Source organism: Hemibagrus wyckioides, linkage group LG01, assembly GCF_019097595.1.
Source record: "Hemibagrus wyckioides isolate EC202008001 linkage group LG01, SWU_Hwy_1.0, whole genome shotgun sequence".
Lineage (NCBI taxonomy): Eukaryota > Metazoa > Chordata > Actinopteri > Siluriformes > Bagridae > Hemibagrus > Hemibagrus wyckioides.
In genome coordinates this window covers 1,971,365-1,985,779 of record NC_080710.1, presented here as the reverse complement: position 1 = coordinate 1,985,779, position 14,415 = coordinate 1,971,365, and the positions used below count along the sequence as shown (strand labels likewise).

General features: G+C 44.8%; 1 protein-coding gene across 2 annotated transcripts in view; it reads right to left on the bottom strand.

Moving 5' to 3' along the window:
* cdkal1 (CDK5 regulatory subunit associated protein 1-like 1) overlaps nucleotides 1–14,415 on the bottom strand; it is a 240,396-nt gene that overhangs the window by 129,400 nt on the left and 96,581 nt on the right. For both annotated transcript variants that reach the window (XM_058389915.1, XM_058389925.1), the window contains one exon: nucleotides 159–262. In XM_058389915.1, the coding sequence (XP_058245898.1) occupies nucleotides 159–262 (104 nt within the window). The remainder of the gene's footprint in view (nucleotides 1–158; nucleotides 263–14,415) is intronic.

Below are 14,415 nucleotides of genomic sequence, written 5' to 3'. Positions count from 1 at the left end.
TCAATTAATTCAACCAAAAAAAAAAGGGTTCATTAGCCTTATTTAATCACTGGATTTACTCACCTTGACACACACAATCAACAGGAATGCATTAAAGTCTCATGAGAGACTTTCTCCCTTTCTCATGAGATCTGCTGGAGAAACGGAAATGGACTCACCCAGGAAGGACTGCCTGGCTCGTTCCACCAGTTCCTCGATGGGGTAACTGGCCAGGTCGCCTCGAGCATGCTTGGTCTTGCAGTATGTGCAAGCATTCAAACATCTAATGGACAGGAAGAGAAAGACAGCACATTATTAACGAGAGACGCCCTTTGCATGCCGACAGTTTCAACTCTTCCTCTCAAGAAGGTGTTGATGAATTTTCTAGAAACCAAAAAAAAGGCAAAGCTTTAGTGATGTGCACTGTGTGTGTCGGACATCTTCTTCAGAGGAGGTTTCTCAGTGTTCTCAGCAGTCTGCTGAGAGACACGGGTTCCAGCTCATTTCCCCCTCCAACCAAGATGGAGTGCAACAAATGAACTTCACACCAGGAGGCTTCAGGAGCCCCACATCCAGACAGCAAGACACAAGAGCTCAGAGGTACGACAAGAGTGAACCCTTCTCACAGCAGGAGGAACTGAAACTCAACTCCTCCTGGCCACTCGTTATTAGCAACATTAGTATTATTTCTGGACAGATCTTCTTTCATGTTATTCAAAGAGCCTGAAACAGCCTGAGGAGAAGTGTGTGTGTGGATCAGAGATGACATTATCATGGTAATGCAGTCAGAGATAAACTCATGAACAACAGTAATGATATAAAAACTTAGATCCAGAGCTTGATGAAGGCCTTTTTTTGCGTCTCCACAGTGTTGCGGTTCTCCACGCTCTCTCTCTCTCTGTGTTCTCTCGCACGCCCCATCAGCCTCTGTATCTGTCTTAAAATAGACAGGCCAGCTGGATAAATGAAGCTTTGTAGACGCTCCAGGCGACTCGTTCCTGACACAAGACGCTTGTTAATGGGGACCATCTATCTCGCAGCACTTTCCCAAATTAAAGCCGGTATTACAAGATGGAGGACGGGTCACGTGACCCGGGCATTTGGAGAAAACAGGTTCTCCTAACAGAACCCTCCATGCGCTTCATGAGTAATCCTTCTGTAGAGCAAAAAAGCAGATCATTATGATCTCATGACCTCAAATTAATATCCTCGCTCTATTAGTGTTAACTGTAACAAATTACAATACAGAATAACGAGCTGTGCTGGATCACATGCTATTCTACTGCATGTGCTGCTGAATGACCAGTGAGGATTACAATGTGGGCTATTCATACAGTAATGTACAGGCAAATCCAAAAAGTCCCAACACTCACCATCTTATTCATTTATCATTTTCTATTGATACCAAATTTTTTTCGATTTAAATGTGGGTATACTAGACGCTGAGTGCACTGGTAGCTCAAGTGGTTAAGGCTCTGGCTCCTTGACTGGAAGATCGGGATTCAAGCCCCAGCACCACCAAGCTGCCACCTTTGGGCCCTTGAGCAAAGCCCCCAATCCACCCTGCTCCAGGGGCGCTGCATCATGGCTGACCCTGCGCTCTGACCCCAACCTCCAAGGATGGGATATGCGAAGAAGCATTTCACTGTGCTGTAATGTATATATGTGACAAAGACAACTTAATGCTGCCGAAAAAAATGCTGTCTCAGACACTTCAGCGACTTAGACTCAGGTGAGATTTATTTAAACATTTACACAGGTACACAACATGATTCTGAATACGTGTAACCTTCCAGATCCAAATACTGATTAAACTTTTTAGACACAGCTGTAACAGGATTCATCTCCCTTCTAAAACCTGCACCGTTTAACCAAATTTAAGAAATCTGCTTACTGAAACTCGTCTCTGCTCCCAGGTTGCCACCTGCAGCATCTTAATTTCTTAATGACTTTCTTTGCAAAGCCTGCATTTCCACCCATCATTAATTACAAAGGAGGACGCACGAGGACAATATGCATAATCGCGACTCGGAAGGCAGAGACGGAGGGACGGGGAATGAAGGGACCCTGGTGAAGCTGCTCCATTCCGTTTCCTCGTTAATTCAGCGACACTGCTGACTTGGAGACAATGCAGGAATGCTCACAGCTCCCTCGCTTTATTAACTCAAGCCCCAGTGTGAGCATCTGCACAAAATTACTCCCCTGAAAAAAGGTCGGAGAGAACATGCACGACTTCCGGAGACTTGATAAGCGGCCAACCTCAGACAGAGCAATTGTTTTGTTGTGCATCGGGTTTACGCATGAGGAGAACGTAATTAAAAAGAAAGTTTAAACCTCGACTAAGCGGTGCGGCTCATGCTGTTTCGCAGTAAGACAAACCGACCGAGAACATAAGCAAGACCTGGAGAGGAAGTGTGCTGTAATGTCCATGTTAAAGACTAGCCAAAATGTGCAGTGGCGAGGTTTATGCTGGTAAAAAAAGCAAACAAAAAGAGAAGACCCGTGCCAGCGCTCTGTGGTCAGGCATGATGGGAGTCTTTTCTCTCTGAATACAAGAGAGAGCTGATGAGTCAGGGTAACCATGGAGATACGCTGGTAAACAAACACGCACTAGACAAAAAACTCTGGCTCAGCCGACCACATCACAGGGACGACTCATGCTCGCCGGCCGGCCTCCATGTTCCTCTCTCGCACAAACATGGAAAAGCAAGCGAACTCTCACACCCACATGGCAGAACAGCCAGCAAACACCACTGGCAGAAATACAGGACATTCAGCTGTGCACTGTGTGGCATTTAATATATATTAAAAAAAGATTCTTCCTAAACCGAAAAAAAGCCAAATAAAGATGCACCATTGTCAATAATTATAAGGGAATAGGCAGAAAAACAAAGTCGACGATGGAACTTGGACCACATTAATTCAACAGCAGCATTTAATTTGAGAATGCGCTAGAACATTCCCTTGTTTCCCGTGTGCCCACCGAGTCCCGGGTGACTTCATAAGATCCGAGTCAACAGGACAACGAGGTGATCCTCGGGTTAAAAGCTCAGAGAAGGAGATTATGGGAGCTTAGAGCATCGCCCTCGGCTCTTGCGCTCGGCCTGGACAGCCTTAATGAGCTTTAACAAGCTTAATCGTCAGATCAACACGGGTCTATCAGAATTAATTAGAGTGCGCTATTGAGACCCGAGGAGATGTGCTGGGTTTTGTCTGACCTCACTGTAGTGCTCAGGACTTTTATTAGCGTTGTAGATTTGTAATATTTGTCTTCACGTGATGAACTCAACAGGCTGAGATGCAGAGAAAGACTCTCAGTTGTTTATTAAGACTTTCAAATTAAATAAATTCATTCAGGCTGGAAAAACCCGCCATCAAAAAGCCTGCTCGGGAAGTTCTACTGGGCCTGACGACATCTGACAAGGCGAGAAAATCAGGCTGACAGAAGGGAAGGAAGTGTGCTTCTGTTGGGAATAAAGTGGAAAAGTGTGTGTTGGGAGTTTTCCAGAATCATGCGACGTTAAGTGTTACAAGCCAACTCTTCATGCACTCACCACGTCTCTGGAGAATATGCCTCCATGCTGGATGCTGCTGCTTTTACTTGAGTGTTCAGGAGACAGAACGATGGACATGGGAATCCATTTGCTTTAAAAGCCGCTGGTGACAGACATGACGGCTCGTTAAAGGTCTCTAAAGAACTACCCACAACCCCCTGTTAGCAGCTCTCTATACTCTAACGTGACAGCAAACAAAGTGTGAAGCAGGTATTAAGTATGGAGCATTTAATACATTTCAGAAAACAGCTTAATGACATGTATTCTGGATTCTGATTGGTCAGAAGAATGTAGCAGGTCTAATACATTACAAGCTCTTGGGCTAATTTTGGTTTGTTGCAGTTTAATTGATGTTGATAGATGGTAAGCAAACATAAGTGAGAACTTTAATTCCTTGTTTGTCAGGTAAACTCTCAGGTAAATGAGTACATCGTTTTCACTAACATCATGCTCTTTTGCCGTCTCATCTGGTTTCCTCCTGTCCCTCCTCTTCTTCGTCACTGACAGCACTCTGCCTCTGTAATTGCATAATTAAAGTGTAATCATCTTCTGATGCGATGCCACGGCCCCCCGCTCTCACGGACTAGAAAAATGGAACGCTGGTTTTTAATTAAGAACAAATCTGAGCGGCGATGCAGTAACCGGAGAGCCAGCAACCCTGCACCAGGTTACAATACGAGCGCACAGACCTCAGAAACTCGGTTACGCTGGCAGTTTGTGACGAGTCAGAGCATTACCTTGTTGCTCTTTTGAGTACTTGTGAATATTCTTTTTACAGCAATGGTGAAAATAAAGGTGGAAAGAAATTTCTTGGTTCAGGGGTGAACAAATCAAATTAATTTGCTCTTCCACTGGCAAATTCTTAACCATGTTCACCCAGAAGGCTAGTTAAGCAAGAGAAAAAGGGGTGGAATGTAATGTCTCAAAAAGAAACTATGCACCTCTGTGAGGAAGGACTAAGTCTATTTTCTCTTCCTGACGTTCCCTGTTTACATTTTAAACAACCTACAAGTCCCGGTCCATACTCGTCCATGTGCACCCGGCTACATGTGTGTTCCACGTGGCTGAATCGAGCAAGAAATCCTGGACCATCACTCCATCCACACCAACAAACCCCTGAATCTAACAAGGTTCCCTCAGCAATTAGAGTATGGCTCTGGGTAAGATGATGCAGTGCTAGTCTGCTGTTTCAGCACTGGCATGTTTTTTATCCTGAAATTAGAGTGGGCAGAGGAATCCAGAAATTAACTTCATTACAATTTCCAGAATGATCCATTTGTATTCCGAATCTGGGCAAATGTGGGAGTGCGAGGAAGCATGGGCATGGAAATGGAATAAACACATCCATCCCAGTGGAGCTGAAAAACAGTGTGTAGATTCCCGTGACGGTGGCAGTGCCATATTCATCGAGTGACACCAGAGGCCTTAACGTTAGCAAAGAAAACAAACTCAATTTCCAGTATCGCTGAAGAACAGCCGGCTTTATACACTCAAAAAAAGACAGATAAAAATTGTGAAGGAAATGTAAAAGTAAATGAAGGTGCTTGCGTTTATATCTGGATCTTTCTGGGGTTTTTCCCTCCGTAACCATCACTGTTTTCAAGACAGGAACTAGGGAAGAGCATCCAGTCCCCAGACCTTTGACCTTTTAGACTTTTGACCTTCCAGCTACCTGAGCATTGGTTATTTACTCTAAAGAATGAGCAGTAACCCAACCATCTAGATGTTTGTTTATTCTTTTAATGATTTATTTTGATGCTCACTTCCAGGTCGGCGTGGGACGTGGGGTTAGAAGGATGATCTCTTTCATTTCCTGTGACTTCATGTGGTTGCTGAGAAGTAGCACATGATGAGTAACAGCATGCATGAACAGGAACCATACACACATGCTCACATGTAAACAGCTGAAGCTCAGTGTTTATGTGCCTCCACAATGCTTTGAACCACTTCCCATCATGCTTCCTGTTTTAGGCCAGTAAGCGTGTGGTTCAGCTTCTCCTCCTGCATGTTGTTTTTGATGATGACGATTAGACATCGTGTTCCCTGCAGGCGTCGGCTGACATGTTGTGTGTTTTTGCTATTATACACCGCTCTGTGTTTCTGACATTCACCGTACTTCAAAACAATTCTAATATTTCAAAATAGCTTCTCTGCTATATCAAAGAGTCTGAAAAAAACAGCACATCAGAACATCCATGTTCCCATGGAATCTCATCCCAGGTTATCGTCTTCGAGTCTTCTCCATTCTGTAGTTTCAAGATTCTGACAGTGTAACACCAAAGTCGAGTCAAACCAGCCGGGAATTATTCTCTCTCACAAACACGTCATGATTTAACAGCCTGCTCATTACTGTTGGTTTCGGGGATCACATGGATTAGATTTCCTTTCCTTTTTTCTCCAAATGCAAATGAGTCTCTCACATCCTAGTCCACGTGTCTGACCACAGAGCATCAAATAACACTCTTCTTAACAACCAATCATGTGGTGCACATCACTAGGGCAAGTACAGTGACTTAAAGAAAAGCACTGAGAATTCCAGAGATTCTGTGTGACAGTTAGTTTTGCCAAAGCTTCAACAGAGCTCCCGGAACCAGATGCATCACCTTCTCTAAAGGAATTCTGACCAATCCCCTTCAATCCTGAAGGAATTCTGACCAACCCCACATATTCTTGAAGGAACTCATGTCAGGGTCACAAAGAAATTCTGACAAATCCCACCTGCTGGTGAAGAACCTCTCACCGATTTTGCCTATGCTTATAGGGTTTCTGACCAATCCTGTCCCATTCTGAAGCAAGTCTGACCAATCCCTGCTATTCACAAAGGAATTCTAAATCAATCCCACCTGTTCTGAAGACATTTTACCCAATCTCATCCACTCCTGAAGGCATGATGACAAATCATACCATGCACAATGGAATTCTGTTCAATCTCACCCACATCTGAAGAAATTCTACCCAAACTCATCCACCACTAACAGAAGTCAGACCAATCCCACCCTCTTCTGAAGAAATTCTGCTCAATCCCATCCACTCGAGACACAATTCCTGACCGATCTGAACTATTTCGACCACTCAGCAACATTCTTTGTCCTGATGAACATCACTCCATACAATTTCTATAAAGTGTTGTGGTTCTGGGTTTTGAGGCTGTATGTTAATGTAAAGTGTATGGCCAAGAGTGATGTCACAGTGCATTCATCTCAAACCAAAACAAACATCTCAATCAACCCAGAGTCTGTTATTCTTTTAGGCATTTCTGAGCTGAAATAAACCCAGGTTCTGACATCACTCTCAACCACTGACTCACAGGAAAAATAAAGATATGGTCTTGTGCTGCATCACTGTGGTCCTGCAGCTCTGATACTTTATCCCAGTGTGTTGAACCACACAGCGACAGATTCAAACCAGACCTCATGTGTGGACGTCCGGCTCTCTATCAGACCCAGTTTTAGGTAACTCTGACATCAGCTCTGACATTTGAAGGCCGAAAGCATAGAAGGGTCTTTGTGCGGGAGTGAAACTGCAACTGGGGTTTTCCACTAAAAAACACACACACACTCTCGCCAGAAGTCACGATCACTCGATCCAGTGTGCTTATCAGCTCCCGTCTCTCACTGCTCACATTCACTCCCTGACTGATACGCCGTTATGGAGCTCCTCTATGCACCACTGACCTTCGCTAACCACTAAGAGTGTGTGTGAGTGTGTATGTGTGATTGAGAAACACACTGCCTTCGATGACCCTGATGATCCAGACTCATCATAACTGGCATTTTGTGCATGGCATATTGGCTGGACATGTAGAGTGCTAGCAACCTCTTAATTGCTAACACTCTTAGAGTGTCCTGCTTTGTTTCAGAACACTTTAAAAACCAAAGTTTTAGCACTTTTCCATTTGCCTCACATGCTTTTTTTGCAGTTTAAAATACACAAATGTTTGCAGATGTTATTCAATCACCAAAAAGGTTTTTTGTTGTTTAGCCCCATGGGTCAAACAGGATCACTAGCATTAGCAGGTTTGTGGATAAACCAGCCTAAAGCTAGTTTTCTTCCACATTAACAAAGAGACGTTGTGTTTCCTGTAAGTGAAATATTTCTGTGTTTAGGGAGAACCCACAGTGAGTTTATAAAGCATTAAGTTTATCTGAACTCCACTCTCTGCTGCAGACATCTCAGCCCCAGTCTCCTCCTCCTCCTCCTCCTCCTCATTACTCCCAGATCAGTGATAACACGGCTGTTAGAGTTTACGACTTTGTCGTGGTGCTGCTTGTATCTCGAGCCCTAAAGGACCTGAAGCTCTTTTTTTTTCCCCATGAACTACGCTGCTTTGTAGGTAAAGGTCAGCTGAACGTGTGGCCTCTGGGCGAATGCTTCATGAACTTTTTCTCCTGTAAACCAGCCTAGAATTTGATGCCCTCGCTACACTCCTGCCAGAGAGACACACCACTCCTGCCTGACGAGCTACTAATCCCCAAACATCACTCCGAAAAACTCATCACGACTTCCTCTTTTTTTGTGAGCGAGTGCTCAACTTTATTTCCCTCTCTTCCATTTGCACTAGAGAAAAAGAAACGCAGCCAACACGGGGTGTAGAGTTCAGACCTTCTCACTGAGGTTTCATCAGCGCCTCATTAAACCTAATGTGAAAAACACTCAGCACTTTGAGTTCCTGCTTGGCATCATTCGAACACAAACTCCAGGAAAAGGGCAGTAAACCTTTAGCCAGATCAGAGACAGGGAAAATAACACATTCTTATGATAGTTGGTGAGGTGGAGCTGTGGTGTTATTAGACATCAGTTCTCTGCATTGTGATTGGTCAGATGGTGAGGTGTTGATAACAGCAGCTCCGAGCTCTACATCGCAGGGTCCCACACGCTTGACTGATACGTTATCATATCTTAAAGAGTATGTGAGTGTCTAAACAGAGTTAGAAGGTAAAAGTTTTTTTGGAAGGAGTCTCCAGTGTCAGTGCTCCATAACAGAAGTTACTAAAAAAGAAAATAATCAGCTCCAGTGAAGTGAAAGAGTGCACTAGGCTCGGTGATGTTAGGAGTAACAGCAGCACATTCACATGTCTGACTCATTTACACACTAAAGCTCGAGAGAAAAGATTCAATTCCTGCTTTGTTGAAACGCTTCTGAGGAAAAAAACAGTTGTTTTGTTTATAAATTAGTTGCAGTGTCTTGTTTATAAATTAGCTTGTGTACGCTGAAGTGTTCAGTCACTCGAGCGCTGTTCCTTGTCGTTAATCTCTCTCTCTCTCTCTCTCTCTCTCTCTCTGTCTCTCTCTCTCTATCATGATCAGGTGATTGTTCTTTGGCTCACTGATGGCGTAACTGTCCTGGGACGAGGGGGGGGGGTGCACAGCGTCCTGATGATGTAGAGGTCTGTCAGGCAGCAGGCGAAAGCTGACCCCTTCACGTTGACCCCTGCATCCAGTGTATCAGCTGCGAGCACACCTGCGAGGATGGCTAACCCACTTTAGCTAGGCGCGCTGCCCCTGCCCGCCGTGTCTATTTATCTTGTGCTGTTAAGGACGTGGGAAACTCTGGCAGATGGAGAGCCACGTCGGCCGCCGCTCAGACGACACCACATTAAAGTGATTGAGGTGTGCCTGCTGGCTCCTATTTCATGCCTGACAACCTGCGCGAGGCTAAAGGCCTGATTTCCACAACACAGCTGACTGGAACAATGAAGCGCAGGATTGGCCCGATCCCAGACGCTCGCACAGGCAGGAGGGAAATCAACACTGACAAAAAGACCTGTTTTTTTCTCCAGGAGCGAATTTGGCAACGAGACATGGTTCTGTCACGATGATGCATGCTAATGGATTTGACCGTCGCACAGACGAGACCAGAAGAACGAAGCGCTGACAAACTTCTCGGGAACTTCGTTTTCCGGCTGCAGCTCACGCACTGGGCCTCGTTTATCACACGGATTGGAATTATTCGGGAATCGTTTGCAGGCGCGTTCACAATCGACACCGTGTGGATGATGAAAAACGTCGTATCTTACGAGGAAATTTTACGTCTTAATAACATGAACCTCGTCTGTGCTACTGACCATGAGTTCTGACCTGAACTGTTTCATCTGCGTTTAAGGAAAATCTGTCTCTTGGAGGGAAGCGACTACAAAATAAGTCAGTAATTTTATTCAGGAAAAATACTAGCTCAAAAGTAATGGCACCCTATAAAAGGAAGCAGGTCTGCCTGTTTATTTTTTTTAAATAAAAGCAAAGATCAACAAAAGGCGAGTGTACTATACAACTACACATTAAAGCAAATAATTCAACACATCAACACAAAGAGAAGGCTACAGCTACAACCAAGCAAGAAATCCTTATAACAGAACAAAAAATAAAACCTGAAGCAGAAAAGACAATAAAGATGTTTACAGTAACAATAGAGACATGGGTCTTGTTTATATCTAACATTCCACACCTTTAAAAAAAAAAAGAGGATGGAGGGGTATTAACCCTGGTTAGTATTTACCACCGTATAGAACTTTAAGAGTTTAGATGCCATTTTGTAATTTTTCAGCACTTGTTGCCTTTTATGGACTTTTGTGGGCGTAGCTAAATGTACAGTTAAATTTGAATGTGCTCGAGTAACTTTTCCTTTTATAGCTGATTGAAATTTACTGATATGTGAATAAAATAGTTTTATTTTACTCAGACATGGTGAGCTGTGTCTGGGGTAGTTTGAATGAGGCAGTTGTGTATGGGGCAGGTTTGTATGAGGCAGTTGTGAGTGGGGCAGATGTGCATGAGGAAGGGGTGTATGGGCCAGTTGTGTTTGGGGCAGATTTGTATAAGGCAGTTGTGTGTGGGTCAAATGTACATGGGGCAGGTCTGCATGGGGAAAGTGTGTTTGGGGCAAGTTTTATATGAGGCAGTTGTGTGTGGGGCAGATGTGCATGGGCCAGGTGTGCATAAGGCAGACAGTCAGGTGAGCAGTCAGCATTCTGAACCGTCACCGAGGAGGTTGATGGCTCACTTGACGTTTGGTCTGTTTCTCAGTTTGTAAATAATCAGCTGCTTGTGGAGGCGAGGCAGAGATATGCTGTCGGAGGCGAGGCAGTCGCTCTCAGAGATAACACTGCTCCTGATCCTTCATCTTCCCCTCTGTAGACACCGAGCTCGTCACATACAAGCAGACACAACGGGAAATGAGATTCTCTAATGAGGCGGCTGATGTTCAGGCCCGGCTGATAAGGAGCCGGATCACTGAGAAGGAAGTGAAGGAAGTGTGATGTTTCGGATTGATGGTGAAGCTCCAGACAAAAGCGTTCCCCCAGAGACGAGAGACTGTTTTTTATTCTGGGTCCGAGAGGAAAAGACGCGTGAATGAAATATTTATTTGAAGCATTGTGATGTTAATGATGCGATCTGGCGTAGATTGTGTTGATAGACAATCATCCTGGTGATGTGAAACAATGCTGCTGCTGGGGTTTTTCTTTCCTCTGTCTCTGCGGAGACGCTAGAGGAGGAACTCTAATGTTCCCCGGCGTCCGGGTTCACCTGCCGCTAATATATTGCCCCATAATCATCATTCTTGGTCTTTCGGTTCCCGGCCACGCCGGCTAGCGAGCCCCTGGAGGGTCGTCTGCTGTCTGAGTGATTTCACTGTTCGAGGGATTCATTCCCAAAGGTACAGCAGGAACAAAACAACACTTCGAAGCCAGACTCAGACTCGACCTCCACTCGAGTCCTACACGGAGACGCGACATCCTGAACACGAGCTCAGTAAAGAACTGACTGGATAAAGGGTAGAGGAAGCACGGTTCCAGCTCTACAGGAAGTTTCGTATGAGCATTCAAATGTTCTGTGATCAGAAGGACGGAGATGTTCCTCACAAAGAGAGATGATAAACCATTCTGATGAAGAAGAAGAAGAAGAAGAAGGTGGTGGCGATTCCCATCGTTTCGTCCACCTGAACTCACACAAATTGGACCAGCAGAAATGTCCAAGTCCAATCCAAACTGATCAGAAATCAGCTGAAGGTTGTGTGTGTGTGTGTCTGTGTGAATACTCACATTAGTGAGGTACATCACAGGATTTTCGTGATGTGAATGTGTGAGTAGCTGTGTATGGAGTTCCTCTGATGCTCTGGAGATGATCTGAAGAGCTCAAGCACACAGGTTCCACAAACAGATCTTCAACACAAACTTGTGAACAGGAACAATTAAGATCTCTCTCTCTCACACACACACAGGCCATTAATAAATTAGAGCTGATGAAACTTTGTTAAGAGCGATGCTCCTGCAGCAGATTTAATTGCAGCTATTGATTTTCTATGAGGTGAGTAATGAAAGGCTCAGATGAGTACTCCATAACCGAGTTTACAGCGATGATGCATGAGGCAGAGATGAGAGGATCACCATGCACCTGGACTCCCGTGAGGACGCCACACGTGTGTGTGTGTTGTTAGTAAATGTTAGTTAATACCAAAATAATGCAGCTGAATAAAAAATACCTCATAATTTTAATTGAAAAACAAGACAGACTTCTTCGACTCATATGTTGGATTCTGATTGGTCAAGATCAGCTAGAACCTTTCACATGATTACTGAACATGAGAGAGAAAGAGAGATAATGAAGGAATAAAAGACTGGAGGTTGTGGTGTTAAAAGTAAATAATCAGCAGTAACTCTGATGAATTTCCCACAGCAGCGGGACACACAGTGGGTTATTCAGCACTGAGGAGACGTTACAGCATGTTCTGTGTTTCTGCAAACCAAAGCAAACCTTCTGTTCCATCTGAACGCTATCGTAGTTTTGCCTCCATTAGCATCACACACACACACCTGCAGAGTGAATCAGAGCGCACTTTATCTTTCCATCTCTTCTCCACACTTTCTACAGTTTTTTTTTCTCTCCACTTTCCGTCTCTTCTGACATCAAAAGAACGAGCTGTTCTTCAGCGGAGGATAAAAACGGCACCTCCGTCTCAAACACTAATAAATCACCGCCTAATCACATGTTCTTTCTTTTCTTGGCGGCGGGACATTACAAAAAAAGGGGATTAGTAGTGATATCGGTGGCTCGGCGTGCTGCACACGCCCCGGGCCGGAAGAGCGCTGGATATTAAATAGAGGGAAAAAAGGAAGCGGAGACGGGAAAAAAAATCTGAAAGTTTGAGGAGGAGAGCGGAGAGAGTGACAGGAAAAGAAAGAAAAGTCATTAGCGGAAGTTTAAAGCGAAGTGAAACGTGTGCACTTTGTAATTTAAATTTCTTCGCCAATTAGCGAGTGGGATTTTCCCGGCCTGAGAGCAGAGCGGAGTCAGGAGACCGGAGGCCAGGGATTAGCAGGAGGCCTTCAGAGAAGGATGCTAATCAGCAGTGCTAGCCTGCACTTAACTTCATAGCTTTAGCATCAAGGTACAAACAATAACTAGCTCAGAAAACACAAGACGATGGATGGATATTTCTGCCTTCCTTTTCATTTAGCTTCTTTTTATAAACCTGTGCTACCACTAGTTCTAGACTTTCTTCTGGACCATTAGCACACGTCAGATGTTTAGGAGACCAGGAGACGTGTCTGTGACCAGGAGGCGAGTGGGTGGAGCCTCTGTTGTCAATCACTAAGCAACAGCGAGTGCAGGTATGTGGAAGAGGGCCCACAATGTGAAAGATGTGTCTCAGAGGCTAGAGTTCACCCTGGTGTGATAGGGCGGAGCAAGCTAGTGGGCGGAGAATACTCAGAATAATGTGAATGTTGTGAGCTGGACTGAGGATCACACAGTGTTTAACACACTCCCAGGCTCAGGGACGATTCGTCTTCCTATTTTAAAAGCAATGAGAACTTCAGAAACGTTCTGCAGTGAAGGACTCGTGAAGCGGTGGAGCCACCGTGAAGCTGACCTCGTCCTCAAGGAGTGACCGTTGTGGTGAGCAGCTCATACGCTACACGCTCTGATAACCTACTCAATTACTCTAGAAACCTCTCTGAGAACTGTTGAGAAACAGCTGCAAAGAAGAAAAAAAGAAGAAAAGAATAAGAAGAAGGACTTCACATGAATCCAAGACGTCCTACAGAGACGTGTCTCACGCACAGATTAGCAGCCAGATAATTACTGACCTTCTAAAAGGCGGGGAAAAAAAACTAAACACGCTCTCCTGTGCGGCAATGCAAATTATAACTTACAAAAACTTAATCTGGCTGCAGAGACCCAGGAGACACACACACACACACACACTCTCTTCCAGAACAGCTCCAGGAACACCGTGGCTCTGCTGCAGGAAGTTGTACCTGTGCGTCTGGCGGCGTCTCTGTCTTCATCTCGTCTGTCTCTAAGCGCCGCTTTCAGAGGAGTTTTTAATTACGCAGCAGAGCGTCGGGGATTTCACCAAGCAGAGGAGTGTTACAACACACACACACACACACATTAAAATATAGCTACAGAAACTGAAGAAAAACCAGCCTCAGAGAGAGAGAAAGAGAGAGAGAGACAGAGAGAGATAGTAAGAGAGACAGGCAGAGAGAGAGAGTGACAGTAAGAGAGACAGACAGAGAGAGATAGTAAGAGAGACAGGCAGAGACAGAGAGAGATAGTAAGAGAGACAGGCAGAGACAGAGAGAGACAGTAAGAGAGACAGACAGAGACAGACAGAGACAGTAAGAGAGACAGGCAGAGAGAGAGTGACAGTAAGAGAGACAGGCAGAGAGAGAGTGACAGTAAGAGAGACAAACAAAGAGAGAGAGTGACAGTAAGAGACAGACAGAGACAGACAGAGAGAGTAAGAGAGACAGGCAGAGAGAGAGTGACAGTAAGAGAGACAGACAAAGAGAGAGAGTGACAGTAAGAGAGACGGTAAGAGAGACAGACAGAGAGAGACAGTAAGAAAGAGGGTCTGCCAGGCTCCTGTGTTTATAGACAA